General features: G+C 40.8%; 1 protein-coding gene across 1 annotated transcript in view; it reads left to right on the top strand.

Annotated features, from left to right (window-relative positions):
- Positions 1 to 17,649, top strand: part of IPO5 (importin 5) — a 387,223-nt gene that overhangs the window by 79,657 nt on the left and 289,917 nt on the right. Inside the window, exon 9 of the mRNA XM_033948411.1 lies at positions 9,287 to 9,374. Within this exon, the coding sequence (XP_033804302.1) occupies positions 9,287 to 9,374 (88 nt within the window). The remainder of the gene's footprint in view (positions 1 to 9,286; positions 9,375 to 17,649) is intronic.

The raw sequence follows: 17,649 nt of genomic DNA, 5'->3' as shown, positions 1-17,649 counted from the left end.
CATCCGTGGCGTTCCAAGCCATTGTGAGGTGCTTGAGGCAGCTCCGCATCACCCTCATAGCCATGGCAAGAAACAAAAAGGCACAGGGATTCTTCAGTTGCAGATCCGAGTCAGGAAGCGAGGTGCTCAATGCTCTAGTGCAACCGTGGCCTCTGGGAGTTCTTCTGTACGTCTTTCCTCCATAGCTCATGATCAGCCTGGTGTGTCGGAGGATTGAGGCTCATCCAGACCACGTCATTATGGTGGCTTCCAATAAGCCTCGAAGTCTGTGGTATGTGGAGCTGATGCGGCTGTTCGTGGGAAGCAGTCTGCGCCTGAGCGTCTATCTGGATTTTCTCTGTTAGGGTCCAGTGGTCATGGAAGATCCAGGTCGCTTTGCGCATATGGCATGGCTCTTGAGCATGCTGCCCTAGAACAGAAAGGATATTTGGATCCGGTGGGTGATATGCTTCTCAGGTCTAAGACGTTGTCTGTGGTGTCAGCCTACATGAAGGCGTGGAAGTCTTTTCAGCATTGGTGTGCCCAAGACCAGGTGGATCCTTTTTCGGCTCCGGTCACGTATATTCTCGCTTTTCTTCAAGCTGGTTTGGATAAAGGCCTTACTGTAGCTTATCTGTGGGTTCAGGTGGCCGGAAACAGGCTGAGGACGAAACAGACACACCGCAGGAGGAGGATGACCAAGACGAGGCTCGGGGACTGGCAACCCATGAGGGGGTCGGCAGGAGTGCCAAACCACGAGGAAAACCAGCAGAGAGTACAAACAACCGGGATTTACATTGCCTATACACTAATGCTAGGAGCCTAAGGGCCAAAATGGGAGAGCTGGAAGTCATAGCCAGCAAGAAGGACCTAGACATAATTGGAGTCACAGAAACGTGGTGGACTGATGACAATAAATGGGATGTGGCCATACCAGGGTACAAACTCTACAGGAGAGACCTGTTGCAGGTCCACAATGGTGGAATTCCCTTCCCCATTACATCAGAATAGAAAGTGATATCCTAATATTTAAAAAGCTTTTAAAATCTTATTTATTTAGGGACGCCTTCGATTTATAACTTAACTTAAGGACGCCTTTAATCAATTTTTATGCAAGAAAAGCTTTAAAATTTTACCCTACCTTTCGTTCTTTCCTGGTTTTTTGTTTTTTTTCTTCTTCCCCATTGTAACTTTACCCTCCTTCCCTATCTTTCATGTGAGTCATAATTGATTTTATTGTAATTAGGTTAAAGTTTCTATATTATATTATTATGTACATCGCCTAGAATTTCGAAATAGGCGATTCATCAAATGTGAAATAAAACTTGAAACTTGACACACAAAAAAGGTGGAGGAATAGCGCTATATATAAAAGACTCCATACCCTCAATCAGGATGGAAACAACAGTAAGGGCAGATGGCTTGGAATCACTATGGGTTAAGCTACTGGGAGGAACTGGAGCAGACATAAAATTGGGTCTGTACTATCGCCCACCTGGACAACTGGAAGAAATCGACCAGGACCTGGAGGCTGAACTGAGGCAGGTATGCAAAAGCGGAAGTGTGGTGGTGATGGGGGACTTCAACTACCCTGGGATAGACTGGAATATCGGGCACTCAAACTGCACGAGGGAGACCAATTTCCTGGAGGTCACGAGGGACTGTTTCATGGAACAGCTGGTCACGGAACCAACACGGGGAGATGCCACTCTTGACCTAATCTTCAACGGAGTAGGGGGACCCGCAAAGGAGGTGGCGGTACTAGCCCCACTAAGAAACAGCGATCACAACACGATCCACTGCAGGCTAGAAATTGGATCATCAAAGGTGAAAAGAACCACAACGACGGCATTCAACTTCAAAAAAGGGAATTATGATGCCATGAGGAAAATGGTGGGAAAGAAACTCAACGGCAACACAAGGAAGATGGAGTCCGTAGAAAAAGCCTGGACCCTACTCAAGGGCACTGTGCACGAAGCACAGAACCTGTGCATCCCCCAAGTTCAGGAAAGGGTGCAAAAAAAATAGAACAAAAAACCCAGTGTGGATAACAAATGCAGTGAAAAAGGCGATAAGTGACAAGAAAGCATCGTTCAAAAAATGGAAAAAGGACCACACAAAGAACACCAAAGGGAGTGTCACCGAGTGGTTAGGAAAGGAAAAAGAGAATATGAAGAGAGACTGGCGGGGGAAGCAACGAACTTCAAATCATTCTTCAGGTACGTTAAGGGGAAGCAACCAGCAAGGGAGGAAGTGGGACCCTTGGATGATGGAGATAGAAAGGGAGTGGTAAAAGAGGAAAAAGAGATAGCTGACAAGTTAAATGAGTTCTTCACGTCAGTCTTCACGAGGGAAGACACAACCAACATTCCGGAACCCGAAGAGATCATAAATGGAGATCAGGATGATAAGCTGGTCCAACTAGAGGTAAGCCAAGAGAATGTCCTCAGGCAGATAGACAGGCTAAAGAGCGACAAATCGCCAGGTCCGGACGGCATTCATCCAAAGGTACTCAAGGATCTAAGGAACGAAATAGCAGAGCCACTTCGACAAATATGCAACCTATCGTTAAAAACTGGAGAGATCCCGGAGGACTGGAAAATAGCAAATGTCACGCCCATCTTCAAGAAAGGTTCAAGGGGTGACCCAGGAAACTACAGGCCGGTGAGCTTGACCTCGGTCCCGGGAAAGATGATGGAAGCTCTGATTAAGGACAACATCTGTGAACACATCGAAAACAATGGACAGCTAAAGTCGAGTCAGCATGGCTTCTGCAAGGGTAGATCATGCCTCACAAACTTATTGTACTTCTTTGAGGGGGTAAACAGCCAGGTGGATAAAGGGGAATCCATAGACATCATTTACCTTGACTTCCAAAAAGCCTACGACAAGATACCACACGAAAGACTGCTTAAGAAGCTATGGAACCACAGGGTGCAAGGGGAGGTCCACCGATGGATCAAAAACTGGCTGGCAGACAGGAAACAGAGGGCCATTACTCAGACTGGCAATGGGTCACGAGCGGAGTTCCGCAGGGGTCGGTGCTGGTACCGCTCCTGTTCAATATATTCATTAACGACCTGGAGGTGGGAACAAAATGTGAGGTCATTAAATTTGCGGATGGCACCAAACTATACAGCAGGGTTAAAACCATGGCAGACTGCGAAGATCTCCAAAAGGATCTGACGACACTGGAAGAGTGGGCCAAAAAGTGGCAAATGAGCTTCAACATAGGGAAATGCAAGGTCATGCATGTAGGGAAAAAGATGTTCACTTACAAAATGGGGGGGATCACTGCTAGGGGTAAGTAACCTTGAAAGAGACCTGGGAGTGATAGTAGACACAACATTGAAGGCGTCGGCACAGTGCGCCACAGCCTCAAGGAAAGCAAACAAAATGTTGGGTATCATTAAGAAGGGTATCACGACCAGGATGAAGGAAGTCATCCTGCCACTGTATCGTGCAATGGTGCGCCCGCATCTGGAATACTGTGTCCAGTACTGGTCTCTGTACCTCAAGAAGGACATGGCAGTACTTGAGGGAGTCTAGAGAAGAGCAACTAAGCTGATAAAGGGTATGGAAAATCTCTCATATACTGACAGACTAAAAAAGTTGGGGTTGTTCTCCCTGGAGAAGCGGAGACTTAGAGAAGACATGATAGAAACCTTCAAGATCCTGAAGGGCATAGAAAAAGTAGACAGGGACAGATTTTTCAAATTATGGGGAACCACAAGTACAAGGGGGCACTTGGAGAAATTGAAAGGGGACAGGTTTAGAACAAACGCTAGGAAGTTCTTTTTCACCCAGAGGGTGGTGAATACATGGAACGCTCCTCCGGAGGCTGTGGTAGGTAGGAGCACGTTACAGGGCTTCAAAGATGGTTTGGCTAGGTTCCTAGAGGACAAAGGGATTGAGGGGTACAGATAGGAGTAGAGGTAGGTTATAGAAATAGTCAGGGACCACTGCTCAGGCAATAGGCCTGATGGGCCACCGCGGGAGCGGACCGCTGGTCTGCCTCAGCGGAGGCAACTTCTTAAGTTCTTATGTTCTTATCACATCCTGATGTGCTCGTTTCTTGAAAGGGGCTCTTCAGGTCTGGCCGCCTGTTAGGAATCCTTTCCCTGCTTGGGACATTAACTTGGTGCTGTACAATGGCCTTGCTGGAACTCCCTTTGAGCCTCTTCAGGATGTTTCTCCCTTGGATTTGACACTCAAGACTGTTTCTCTTGTTGCCACATCTCTGCCTGTAGGGTTTCCGAACAGCAGGCGTTTCTTTGTGGACAGTTTGCTGAAGGTTGTCTCGACTTTCCAATCAATCTGGAAGTGTGTTTGCCTGCTTTTCAGTCAACAGATTCCAGAATTCAGGATCGCCTGCTGAAGAAATTGGACGTGCGCAGAGTGCTACTGCATTATTTGGAGGTCACTAACGAGTTTTAGCTTTCTGACCATCTGTTTGTGCTGACTTGTTCAATTAAGTGGGGTGCTCCCGCTTCTAAGGCTACGATATCCAGATGGATTCGTAGGGCCATTTCATCAATTTATATTCTGGCAGGGAAACAGTTTCCGTTGGGGTGTATTCTACCAGGAATTTAAACAATTTAGATTCTAATATAGATTCCTGTATTTCTAGATTACAAACCTGGGCAATTTCCATATAGATGAAGCTTAATGCTGTTAAGACCAAACTGTTATGGTTTGGCCCAAAACTGGAACTGCTCCCTTGTTCGGTCCTATTGAAGATCAAGTTAATCACTTAATAGATAAATGCTTCTTCCACCTACGTATGTTGAGGAAAGTCACATTTATTTCATCAGCAGCATTTTAGAGTATTAGTGCAGGCCATCATTTTAGCACAATTGGATTACTGTAACTATTTATGTAACTTTGAGTTAGAGTAGTTTAAATCAACTTTAACTGATACAGTATTTGAAAAGAGAAAGTATGACCATGTGTCTCCTCTGTTGTCAGCTTCATTGGCTTCCTATTTACCGGAAAATACAGTATAAATGTGCAAGTGTAGTATTTAAACTTCTACACGGTATAGTTATATCCTTATTACTTTTATCTCGACAAATTTCTCATACCAGGAATATACGACAGTATAAACTTTCCTTCCCCTCTTTTAAAGGGATTAGATCAACTTGTAAGCTCTGCAGATCTTACATATACAAATTTACTGAGATCTGGAACAAAATTCCATCTTCTATTAGGACTCTCATTTCCCTTCAAATCTTTTGAAAGACTGAACACTTTTATTTCAACAATATTTAGACAATTGCCATAGGATAGGAAAATAATCTTTGTATATTGCTGATAGCAATTCCTGCCAATCAGGTAGTATTAAATTTTGGTTCAAGCTTGTGTTTTATCATATTCTACTATAAACCAAATAGATGAAACTTCTTCGGTGGACACACAATGAAAAAACAGGTTTCAATAACACAACTCAAGTGTTAATAAATAATGAGAGGAAAAGGTCTCAGAACTCCTGCACTTTCAATGAGTAATCATTTGAAAAGCTTAAGCAAGTCAGGTTTTCACTTATCGACCAAAAAACCTCTCACTTCTTTTTTTGTTAGGTTTTTAAAAACTTTTTAAAATAACATTAGCAATCAATGAAAATATGAAAATGCACTTATCTTAAAATTTAATTGTAAAGTGCAATAGTGCCATGTGCAGTATAATTTAACCCGATGGGTTCCGTTTTGCCAAAGAATAATGGCTTCCTCGGGGGTCATTGAAAACTATGAAAAAATGATAACTCTCAAATTGTTAAACTATGAACTTAATCAATGTAGTACTCACTATTTGCAGCTCATACGCTAACTTTAAAAAAAAATGGCGCCAGTGACTATAGGATGCCAGACATGAACATTAAAAACCCAATGGAAGCCATGTCTAAATCTACTGTGATTAGAGAATCATTTACTCTCTCAACCCTTTGTTCAAAGTGCATGCGCTACCATTGAAAAAATAGCGCTGACAATTAATGATTCAAATGTCATACAAACTCATTTGTAGAAAAAATACATACAAACTCATTTATAGAAAAAATACTTATTGTGACTTTACCAGCTTTCCAAAATGTTATTTCAAAAATGTTAAACCAAAAAAAGTTCTTCAGAGAATACTCAAAGAATGCTCAAAAAATGTTTTCCAATCAATATTCATATTTAAACCATTCAGTTTCAATGATTTAAGTTTGAATATTCATTGTGCTTCTCGCTATAATAATTTCTTCTGACGATCACCTCCTCTGTTATTCGTTGGTTCTTTATCAATGCACAAACATCTAAGTTGATATAAATTGATGATTCATTTCTTTACCAGCGGTACATTTAAGATATCCCGTTTTAAGCTTGATTTATGTTCACTCATTCGAATTCGAAAAGCTCTAATAGACTTGCCCACATATTCTTTTCTGCACGGGCATAAAATGACATAAATAATGAAGTTTAACAGACATTTTGAGTCCAGCAGTTACTAGCACAAAAGTTTCAGTTGATCAAAATGTTCTCCCATTGGGTTTTTTCAAATGTGGGAAATGCAGTATATGTGCCTTAATGTTACAGGGCAAAGAATTTCAAAACCCTATAGATAACAAAACATATAAGATCACTCATTTTTTGACATGTGATTCAAACTTCATTATTTATATCATTTTATGCCTGTGTATGTAGGCAAGTCTATTAGAGCTTTTCGAATTCGAATGAGTGAACATAAATCAAGCTTGAAATGGGATATCTTAAATGCACCGCTGGTTGAACATTGTAAAGAAATGAATCGTCAATTTAATCAACTTAGATGTTTGTGCATTGATAAAGAACTAACGAATAACAGAGGAGGTGATTGTCAGAAGAAATTATCACATTGAGAAGCACGATGGATATTCAAACTGAAATCATTGAAACAGAATGGTTTAAATATGAATTTTGGCTGGAAAGCATTTGTTTTGATTATTTTTTGAGCATTTTTTTGAGTATTCTCTGAAGAACTTTTTTTGGTTTAACATTTTGGAAAGCTGGTAATGTCACACTGAGTATTTTTTCTATAAATGAGTTTGTATGTATTTTTTCTAAAAATGAGTTTGTATGGCATATGAATCATCATTAATTGTCAGCGCTATTTTTTGAATGGTAGCGCATGCGCTTTGAACAAGAGGTTGAGAGAGTAAGTGATTCTCCAATCACAGTAGTTTTAGACATGGCCTCCATTGGGTTTTTAATGCGCATGTCTGGCGTCCTATAGTCACCGGTGCCATTTTTTTTTTAAAGTTAGCGTATGAGCTGCAAACAGTAAGCTACATTGATTAAGTTCATAGTTTAATAATTTAAGAGTTATGCTGAATATAATGAAATGTATTATCATTTTTTCATAGTTTTCAAAGATCCCTGAGGAATCTTTGGCGAAACGGGACTCGTCGGGCTAAATTATACTGCATATGGCACTATTGCACTTTACAATGAAATTTTAAGATAAGTGCATTTTCATATTTTCATTGATTGCTAATGTTATTTTAAAAAGTTTAAAAAAAACCTAACAAAAAAAGAAGTGAGAGGTTTTTTGGTCAATGAGTGAAAACCTGACCTGCTTAAGCTTTTCAAATGATTACTCATTGAAAGTGCAGGAGTTCTGAGACCTTTTCCTCTCATTATTTATTAACACTTGAGTTGTGTTATTGAAACCTGTTTTATCATATTCTATCCAAAGATTATGAATCTGTTTGTACTCTTATGTTAACTGAATCAAGCTCCAATTTGGGGATGATGCAGTATACAAACCTAAGTTTTAGATTAGAGTGTGGCTTCGTTGTGGGCCGAAGCTAGGGCTGTTCATCCTGAAGAGATTTTCAGGACATTTGCCAAGTTCTACAGAGTGGATGTTGCTGCCAGGCAGGACTCGACCTTCAGGTCCTTGGTCTTGAGGGTCAGTGCAGCAAACCTACCCTAGCTATTTGGGGAGACGGACTGCTTTTGTACATCCCTGTTGTCTAAAATGTCTCACCTATGGCACTGAAAAAAGAGATTATGTACTTACCCTGGTAAGCTCTTATCCAGTAGATAGGTCAAACATTCTAGACTCCCTGACCTATCCTTCCTGTGCCTGCTTTCAGTCTCTTATGCTTCTCCATGCTGATTCTTGAAGACTGGTCAGCCCTTTGGGATGGTGAAGAATTTGTATAGATGTTCAACTTGTTAGGGAGTTGTTTCTGAGCTCCTTTGAAGTCTATATTGACGGTTATTGGTACTGTTTAGTTGTTTGATGCCCCTGTACAGGTTGTTGGTGAGGCCCCACTTGGAGTATCGTGTTCAGTTTTGGAGACTGTATCTGGCAAAGGACATAAGAAGACTTGAAGTAGTCCAGAGGAGGGTGACGAAAATAGTAGGAGGTTTGTGCTAAAAGACATATGATGAGAGACTGGAAGCCCTGAATATTTATACCCTAGAGAAAAGGAGGGTCAGGGGAGATATGATTCAGACGTTCAAATATTTGAAAGGTATTAACATAGAACAAAATCTTTTCCAGAGAAAGGAAAATGGTAAAACTAGAGGACATGATTTGAGGTTGAGGGATGGTATACTCGAGTAGCCTGGAATGCGCTCTCAAGGGAGGTGGTGGAGAGAAAAATGGTGACAGTTTAAAAAAGTGTGTTGTGAACACAGAGGATCTCGAATCAGAAAATAATGGTATTTATTAAAGAACTAAGGCCATTATTTCGCAGACTAGTCTGTGTCCATATGTGGCCATTTGGTTGAGTACATAAGAAGGGAGGGGCTTCGACAGCTGGGGTGATTTTGATGGGCTGAAATCAGCTTTGATGGAGAATTCAGTAGATGGAACCTAAGCACAGTACCAGGCAGAGCTTTGGGTTCTGGCCCAGAAATAGCTAAGCAGGAAAATTTCAATTAAATCAGTAATTTAAAGAGAGGGTAAGATTGGGCAGACTGGATGGACCATTTGGGTCTTATCTGCCGTCATCTATTATGCTTATAAGCATAACATTTGTTTAGCCTATTGGTTCAGGTGCCTCTACTTCACAAGTGTGGGTGCCTTTCTATGCTTGGGTACTGACTGCTAGAGGGCACTATACTGAGCTGTGAAGTACACTGGAGGCAGAGTGAAAAATCTGAAGTGCATTCCTTCTGCAGTCCATGCGATTATGGAGAATAACCCTGTTGTCTAGAATGCCTCACTTATCTACTGGAAAAGAGCTTACTAGGGTAGTGCATAATCTCTTTTCATCTGCTCAACAGTCCTAACAGGCATAATCCTCCAACTTATTCAAGGAACAAACTTTGTCTTTAAGTCCCTCAGATGTTGGCGATGATGGTTGATTTAGAAGATGATGAAGACTGGGCAAATGCTGATGAGCTGGAGGATGATGACTTTGACAGGTATGGGTAAGAATAATCTGAGAGAAGTTCCAGAAATACAATCACTCTGCAAAATTTGAAACAGGAGCACTTGTTCATTATATAGTGCTGCTTAATTTGACAAAAACTTCCAGCCTTTCTGCATCCTTATACTTTTCAGTTATCTGCTCTGTTTTTCAATAGCCTAATTCAGTCACCATAAATAAACTGAAATGCAGTTTAGACGCCTATCTCATTTTGATAATCAAGGAGCTAAAAACATTCAATTTGACTAGTTTGGGAGCTTATTAAGAATAAACCACAAATAGCTACCTCAATATATATACATACTTGGTTTTTGAGGATTCTATCACAATAATAAAGCACAAGAGTCTGTCAAACCCCCCTCCCCCCAAAAAAACAAACAAACAACAAAAACCAAAATCAAACAAAACTAATAGGCCCTGGTTATACTGTAGCTTAAATATCCTGAAGTCTTTCATAATGGGAGTCTGCCAAATGTTTTCAAACAGTAATCTCAAGGTATTAGGCATCTTTAGATTTGGTTATGTAGAAAACTATTTTAATCAAAATGATTTAAAAGGTACAGAGAAGGCCTAAAGCAGTTTCACAAAAACAGCTGGATAATCTTGAAATGATTTCAGCAAAGCATTCTGGTTGGTTTTGTAGTGTGGAGACCTCAGAGCCAGAGTTCCGGTGGGAGAAGGGAGTGCTGATGATTTATACTTTTTTAAGCACATCAATAAATGGCTATGGTATCTTAACTTATATATCAGTTCAAATAATGAAGTAGTATACCACCAAACAAGGACTAGATATTCAAAACCTCTTAAAAAATTATTCAATAACTGTATGTGAAAGCCTCAGTCCCACCACTCCACCGCTTTACCGTTTGTGCCTGCGAGGAGAATTACGTGGTAACCTTCATCATTGGCTATTCCGCATTCGTAAATATTTGAAGCATAAATAATTTTAAATATATTTCAATGTGCGTTTAAAGTTCTATGTGCCATTTTCTTTTTATTTACTTATTTATAATACTGTGTACTTATCTCTGCGTCCGCCAACCTGGGAGCCAGACCCGACATGTTGGACGCAGAGATAAGTACACAGTATTATAAATAAGTAAATAAAAAGAGAATGGCACATAGCACTTTAAATGCACATTGAAATATATTTAAAATTATTTATGCTTCAAATATTTACGAATGCGGAATAGCCAATGATTAAGGTTACCACGTAATTCTCCTCGCAGGCGCAAACGGTAAAGCGGTGGAGTGGTGGGACTGAGGCTTCCACATACAGTTATTGAAGAATTTTTTAAGAGGTTTTGAATATCTAGTCCTTGTTTGGTGGTGGTATACTTTTTTAAAGCATCATCTCCAAAGGGTAACTCTTGGCAATGGCAGAGATGAGTTCTGATATCTTGTGGGGGAACTTGTGCAAACATTTTATAAATACCATGCACAGTATTTCTAAAAATTGTTGAATCCTTTTTGTTTGTAATTGTTTGTGTTCCATTGTGACCTGACTTTCCTGACCCCCTTGCCACAGTCATTTCTTTGCTCAAGCTTAGGTCATCTCATCTCATCACTATCCTGGATCTGACTGCAGACTTGAGTTGTATGGGACACTCTTCCAGGCCCCTACAGTTCAAATTCAGCAGTTGACCACAATATTTAAAACTTTATCCAATGCACAATACTAAATAGAGCTTTGGATTCTTGCCCAGAAATAGCTAAGAAATTTTTTTTTTTTAAATTGAATCAGGTTGGGCAGACTGGATGGACCATTCAGGTCTTTATCTGCCGTCATCTACTATGTTACAATGACATGAATAAAATCAAAGACAACCAATCAGATATCATTGCTACTGGGAGTAAACTAAGCAACATTCCGACAACCGAGGGCGGACAACTGAGCGCAGAACTTCATCGTGCCGAAGAAAAACCGTATTTTAAAGGGCTCCGACAGGGAGTGTTGGTGGGGAGCCCCCACTTTACTTAATAGAGATCGCGTTGGCATTGTGGGGGGTTGTAACCCCCCCTCATTATACTGGAAACTTAACTTTTTCCCTGTTTTTTAGGGAAAAAGTTAAGTTTTCAGTATAATGTGAGGGGGTTACACCTCCCCCTAACATGGCAGCGCGATCCCTATTAAATAGAGTGGGAGGGTTCCCCACCACACCCCCCATCAGAGCCTTTTAAAATACGGTTTTTCTTAGGCGCGATTAAGCCCTGCGGTCAGTTGTCGTGCGCTTTTGACCCGTCACCCAACATTCCAATAGATAGATTATGGATTCATTTCAATACTTAAAAAAACTGAACTGAGACCCCCTTATAAACAAATTATCAAAAGCAAGCTACAAATTGGACCAATGTCTATTATATCTATACAATGATATGCCAGATGGCTATCTCTGATGATAAATTCCACATTAACTCAAGGTTGGTTTTAAGAAACTTTAGGAGAAATCTTGCTTACCCTCTTCCCGAGAGGATCAGACTTGGACCTATCCCAAGTGGCCAGTTATAGACAAATAGCGAGGGTGTGTTTCCCAAAACTGGAAGTTACATCAGTGATGGACTGCAGAGGGAAGACTTCGTGAGGCTAAAGGTAAAATAGGCGCAGACCGAGAGGAATTGAGAAGGAACGTTTAGATGCTGACTTTGATGGGGGGTTGCTGGACTTGTGGGGTGGGGGGTGGTTCTGCTGCTTGGGGGTGCTGCTGGACTTGCGGTAAGGGATTCTGCTGTTTGGGTGACTGCTGGGTTTGCAGGGGGTATTCTGCTGTTTGGGGGGGCTGCTGGATTTGCAGGGGGGGATTCTGCTGCTGGGGGGGCTGCTGGACTCATGGGGGGGGGATTCTGCTGCTATGGTCTGAAGGCTGAGTGGAAGGCATATGGGGCTGGAGCTGGACCTAGTCTGGGGGACTGAGCAGAAGGGAGATGGGGGCTGGAACTGGACCTGGCCCTGGTGTAGGGGCTGAGTGGAAGGGAGATGAGGACTGAAGCTAGGAGGAATGGAAAGATGTGCTGGATCCATATGGATGAGGCTAGGGCTGGAAGGGACAGAGGGGACTGGACCTGCAGGGTACTAGACCATGTTGAGGGGGAGCTGGAGGAAAGGAGAGATGTGCTGGACCCTTGTTGGGGGGTGACTGAAGCTAAAGGAAAAGGAGAGTGATGTTGGACTTGTAGGGAGGAGGAGAGGGAAGGGAAAGAGAAGATGCTGAACGAGGGGATGAAAGAAGCGAAATACTGAATACAGTAAAGGGAGGGAGGAAAGAGAACAAAAAACATTGGAGAGGGGAGAAGTTGGATACAGGGAGATGTACAAAAAATAAAAAAGGAAAGACCCTGGAAAATGTGTTAAAAGACAGAAGGAAACTGAAACCAGCACCTGAGATCAACATGATTTGAAAAATAAAATGAGCAGACAACAAAAGGTAGAAAACTTTTATTTTCTATTTTGTGATTAGAATATATTGGATATGAAATGTGTATCCTGCAAGAGCTGGTATTGGATATAGATGGGGGCCACAAAGCCCACTAACAAGCTGTGCCTTCTTTAGCTTTTTCAGTTGCCTAAGTTGCATTACCCTAACACTATTCCTGCCATGTGTGACTGCGGTATTCTGTTAGCATGATTTTTTTCTGCAGCAATCTATAGTAATTTGGCTTGTTCAGTTTTCTCAATAGTGGAGGGGATATTTGTGAGAGAGAGGGGAGACGGGGTTTTATTGTTCCTTGTTCTGTATTATATGTGATTTTTTAAATGACAATTGTACAGAATATTTTTTTATACTTTAATAAAATTAATTCAGTAATAAAATCATAACTATGCGAGGCTTGTGCGGATGGGTCAGATGGTTTGCAGAGATGGGGTGGAGACGGGGACTGACCTCACAAAGATTGGGCGGGGACAGGAACAAATTTTTCCCCAAGTCATTCTCTATTTAGAATTTATCTTTGCATGTATTGGCAACAAATGTAATTTAATGTATGATGTAATTCTGTCATACAGATTTAAAAGAGCACCCTAACTGCAGTATTCTGTACTGTCTTTAGTCTCTTCAGCAACTCCTTTGCACATCCGAGGTATACTATATTATAGTAATCCATCAAAGAAAGTATAAGTGATTTGAACTATAATCGCAAACACTGCTATATCAATACTGCCTTCAATTTCTTTAAAAAGGCCAAAAGCTTTCCTACTAACCAATTTAATCTGAGGACTTTCTTAAGAGATCAGATTCCACATGTGACCCTTGAGTGGAGGAATGCTGGCCTAGTGCCTAACCCTCAGTAAACCTGGTTCTAAGAGGGAGATTGTAGAGGATCTGTGAACTAATATCTGCCTCTTTAGAGTCTGTTAGAGAAGAAGGAAGAGGACACTCTTTCTAAGAGGAGAAAAGTAGAAGACATATCTTTGTGTAAATATGCATTATTTTGCTCTGAGCTTTGATAGGTTGCCTTCTAAAGAGCTGTGGGGAGAAAAGCTCAATTGTAGGTTCCCTTCTAAAGACAGTTCAGATCTTAAAAGAACAAACTTTTAATGAAATCCTAAGGCTCTCTACACTAATCTACTATAGATTAATTAATTAGCTCAATAACAAGAGGCAGACAGTAGTCCAGCAGTAAGTGGGTTGCTATCCAGTCTTTTGAATTGAGTGTCACATGTATGACTTTCTCCCCGTTGGCGAGAAGTTATATATACATTCCCTTGAGGCTAGAGTAGCAGAATTGGAGGAGCTGAGGGATACAGAGAAGTACATAGAGGAGACCTACAGGGATGTTTTAGAGAAGTCCCACATCCAGTCTGGTAGCCCCTGTGCTGCCTTGGAGGAGAGAGATCGGGGCTTCTGCCCAGGAGGGAAAAGTTAGGACAGTGATTGTAGTTGGTGATTCGATTATTAGGCATGTAGACAACTGGGTGGCTGGTGGGCGTGAGGATCGCCTGGTCACTTGCCTGCCTGGTGCGAAGGAGGCGGACCTCACGCATCACATAGATAGGATTTTAGATAGTGCTGGGGAGGAGCCAGCTGTCATGGTACATGTAGATACCAATGACATAGGAAAATGTGGGAGGGAGGTTCTGGAAGCCAAATTTAGGCTCTTAGATAGAAAACTGAAATTCAGATCCTCTAGGGTTGCATTTTCAGAAATGTTTCCAGTTCCACGCACAGGACCCAAGAGGCATGGTTGAGACGATGGTGCAGGGATGAGGGATTTAGATTTCTTAGGAACTGGGGAGCTTGTTCCGAAAAGATGGACTCCATCTTAACTGGGATGGAACCGGGCTGTTGGCACTAACATTTTAAAATGAGATAGAGCAGCTTTTAAACTGAGATGTGGGGGAAAGCCGACAGTCGCCCAGGAGCGGATGGTTCAATGTGAGATATCCTTGGAGGATACTAATAAAACAGGATATTTAGGGAGTCCCGGTAGAGAGGTTCCAATAATGGTGAAAGAAAGCCAGGAGGGTTTAAGAGGGAAGGCAGAGTAAAAGACTCAAATTTTCCCTGTTTTCTCAGCAGTCTGTAATTGCAAGGAAAAAACACAATTTGAAGTGTCTGTATGCAAATCCTAGAAGCCTAAAAAATAAAATAGGAGAGTTAGAGTATATAGCACTGAATGATGAGATAGATATATTAGGCATCTCGGAGACCTGGTGGAAGGAGGACAATCAATGTGATACTGTGTTACTTGGGTACAAATTATATCGCAAGGATAAAGTAGATCAAATTGGAAGGGGAGGGGTGGTTGCGCTGTATGTTAAAGAGAGAATTGAATCAAATCAAATAACATTCTGCATGACATAGATAGCAATGTGGAATCCTTTTGAATAGAAATTCCATGTGTAAAGGGAAGTAATATAAAGGTAGGGTTATACTACAGTCCCCCAGGACAAAATGAGCAGACAGATGAATAAATGTTTTCAGAGATTAGGAAAGCTGGAGAAATTAGCAACACTATAATAATGGGTGATTTCAATTACCCCAACATTGACTGGTTAAATGTTACACCAGGGAGTGCTAGGGCAGAAAATTCCTAGACATCATAAATGACTGCTTCTTGGATCAACTGGTCCAGGAATCGACAAGAGGGGGAGCTATTTTAGATTTGATCCTTAGTGGAATGCAAGACATAGTTAACTGTGTTGGGTCCGCTGGGAAACAGTGATCATAATGTAATCAAATTTAAGCTGATACCGGGAGTAACAGCGCAAAAGAAATCTACTGTAGGGGCGTTTAATTTTCGAAATGGCGACCATGATAAAATGAGGAAAATGGTTAAAAAGAAGCTAAAAGGATCAGTTGCAAAGGTTAGGATTGTAAACCAGGCGTGGATATTATTTAAAAATATCAAAAAGCCTAAGAATATATGTATTTGAGGAGGAGTCAGTCTCAAGTACAAATCAATCCCAAAGACCTACTCCTAATCCTTTGTATTCTATCTTTGCACATGCACACCTACCATTCAAAAGGAAGAAATTGTATTAAGTTAGATTTAATATGGTTTACACAGGGTGACTAATCAGTTCATGGGAACTTCCTAAAAAATGTTTTATATAAGGAGTTCACCTGGGTATATCCTGAGCGCATGAGCGCAGAAAGCGCTCTACAAGGTTTTACCCACAAACATCACCTTCTGTCACCCCGTGAATCTTTTAAGTGCAAAAGTGGCTTTTTTATGTATGAAAAAATAAATAATAAAGTGCCAAGTGCAAGTTTAGAATTGAATAAATCGTCATGTATCAATAAAAATGTTCACATCAAACAGTTCTTGATAATAGCAGTTTCTTCCACTAAATCAAATATGTAGGAAAACTTAGCTTTCATGAGTTCACAAGGAGTCCAAGCTCTCTCTTTTAGGGGGTGCCTCAGCCGAATGCCCTAAAGAGTCCCCTTCAGACAGCTATTATCAAGAACTGTTTGATTTGAACATTTTTATTGATACACTGATAATTTCTTTGATTCTAAACTTGCACTTGACACTTTATTATTTATTTTTTCATATATAAAAAAAACACTTTTGCACTCAAAAGGTTCATGGGGTGACAGAAGGTGATGTTTGTGGGTAAGACCTTGTAGGGCACTTTCTGCGCTCCTGCGCTGAGGATATACTCAGGTGAACTCCTTTTATAAAAAGTTTTTTAGGATGTTCCCATGAACTGATTAGTCACCCTGTGTAAACCATATTAAATCTAACTTAATACAATTTATTCCTTTTGAATGGTAGGTGTGCATGTGCAAAGATAGAATACAAAGGACTAGGAGCGGGTCTTTGGGATTGATTTGTTATTTAAAAATACCATCGTGGAAGCCCAGACCAGATGAATTCCACATACTAGCAAAGGTGAAAAAAAGAGAAAATGAGAGCTGGTGTGGTTAAAAAGTGAAGTGAAAGAGGCTATTAGAGCCAAAAAAACAGCCTTTAAAGAATGAAAAAAGGATCCGAATGAAGAAAATAAGAAGAAACATAAGCACTGGCAAGTTAGATACAAATCATTGATAAAGACAGCTAAGAAAGCATATGAAGAGAAACTTGCAAAGAGGCAAAAACTCATAGCAATTTTTTAGGTACATCAGAAGCAGAAAACCTGTGAGGGAATCTGTGGGACCTTTGGATGATCAAGGAGCAAAAGCGGCACTCAAGGAGGATAAGGCTATAGCGGAAAGACTGAATGAATTCTTTGCTTCGGTCTTTATGGAAGAAGATGTAAGAGATCTACCTGAACCGGAAATGGTTTTCAAGGGTGATGATGCGGACGAACTGAAAGAAATCTTGGTGAATCTGGAAGATGTACTAAGCCAAATCAACAAGTTAAAAAGTGATAAATCGCCAGGACCGGATGGTATACATACCAGGGTACTAAAAGAACTCAAACATGAAATTGCTGACCTGCTGTTAGTGATCTGTAACCTTTTGCTAAAATCATCTGTAGTACTTGAAGATTGGAGGGTGGCCAATGTTACGCTGATTTTTAAAAAGGATTCCAGGGGAGATCCGGGAAATTATAGACCGGTAAGCCTCACTCCAGTGCTGGGCAAAATGGTAGAAACAATTATAAAAAATAAAATTGTGGAACACATAGACAAACATGAGTTAATGAGACTGAATCAGCATGGGTTCATCCGAGGGAGATCTTGCCTCACAAATTTTCTTGACTTATTTGAAGGTGTGAATAAACATGTGGATAAAGGTGAGCCAGTTGATATATAGTGTATCTAGATTTTCAGAAAGCTTTTGATAAAGTTCCTCACAAGAGGCTCCTGAGAAAATTAAAGTGT

This window comes from Geotrypetes seraphini, chromosome 6 (assembly GCF_902459505.1).
Source record: "Geotrypetes seraphini chromosome 6, aGeoSer1.1, whole genome shotgun sequence".
In the NCBI taxonomy this organism is placed as follows: Eukaryota; Metazoa; Chordata; class Amphibia; order Gymnophiona; family Dermophiidae; genus Geotrypetes; species Geotrypetes seraphini.
The sequence above is the reverse complement of the archived record's forward strand: the minus strand, read 5'-3'. Positions and strand labels throughout refer to the sequence as shown.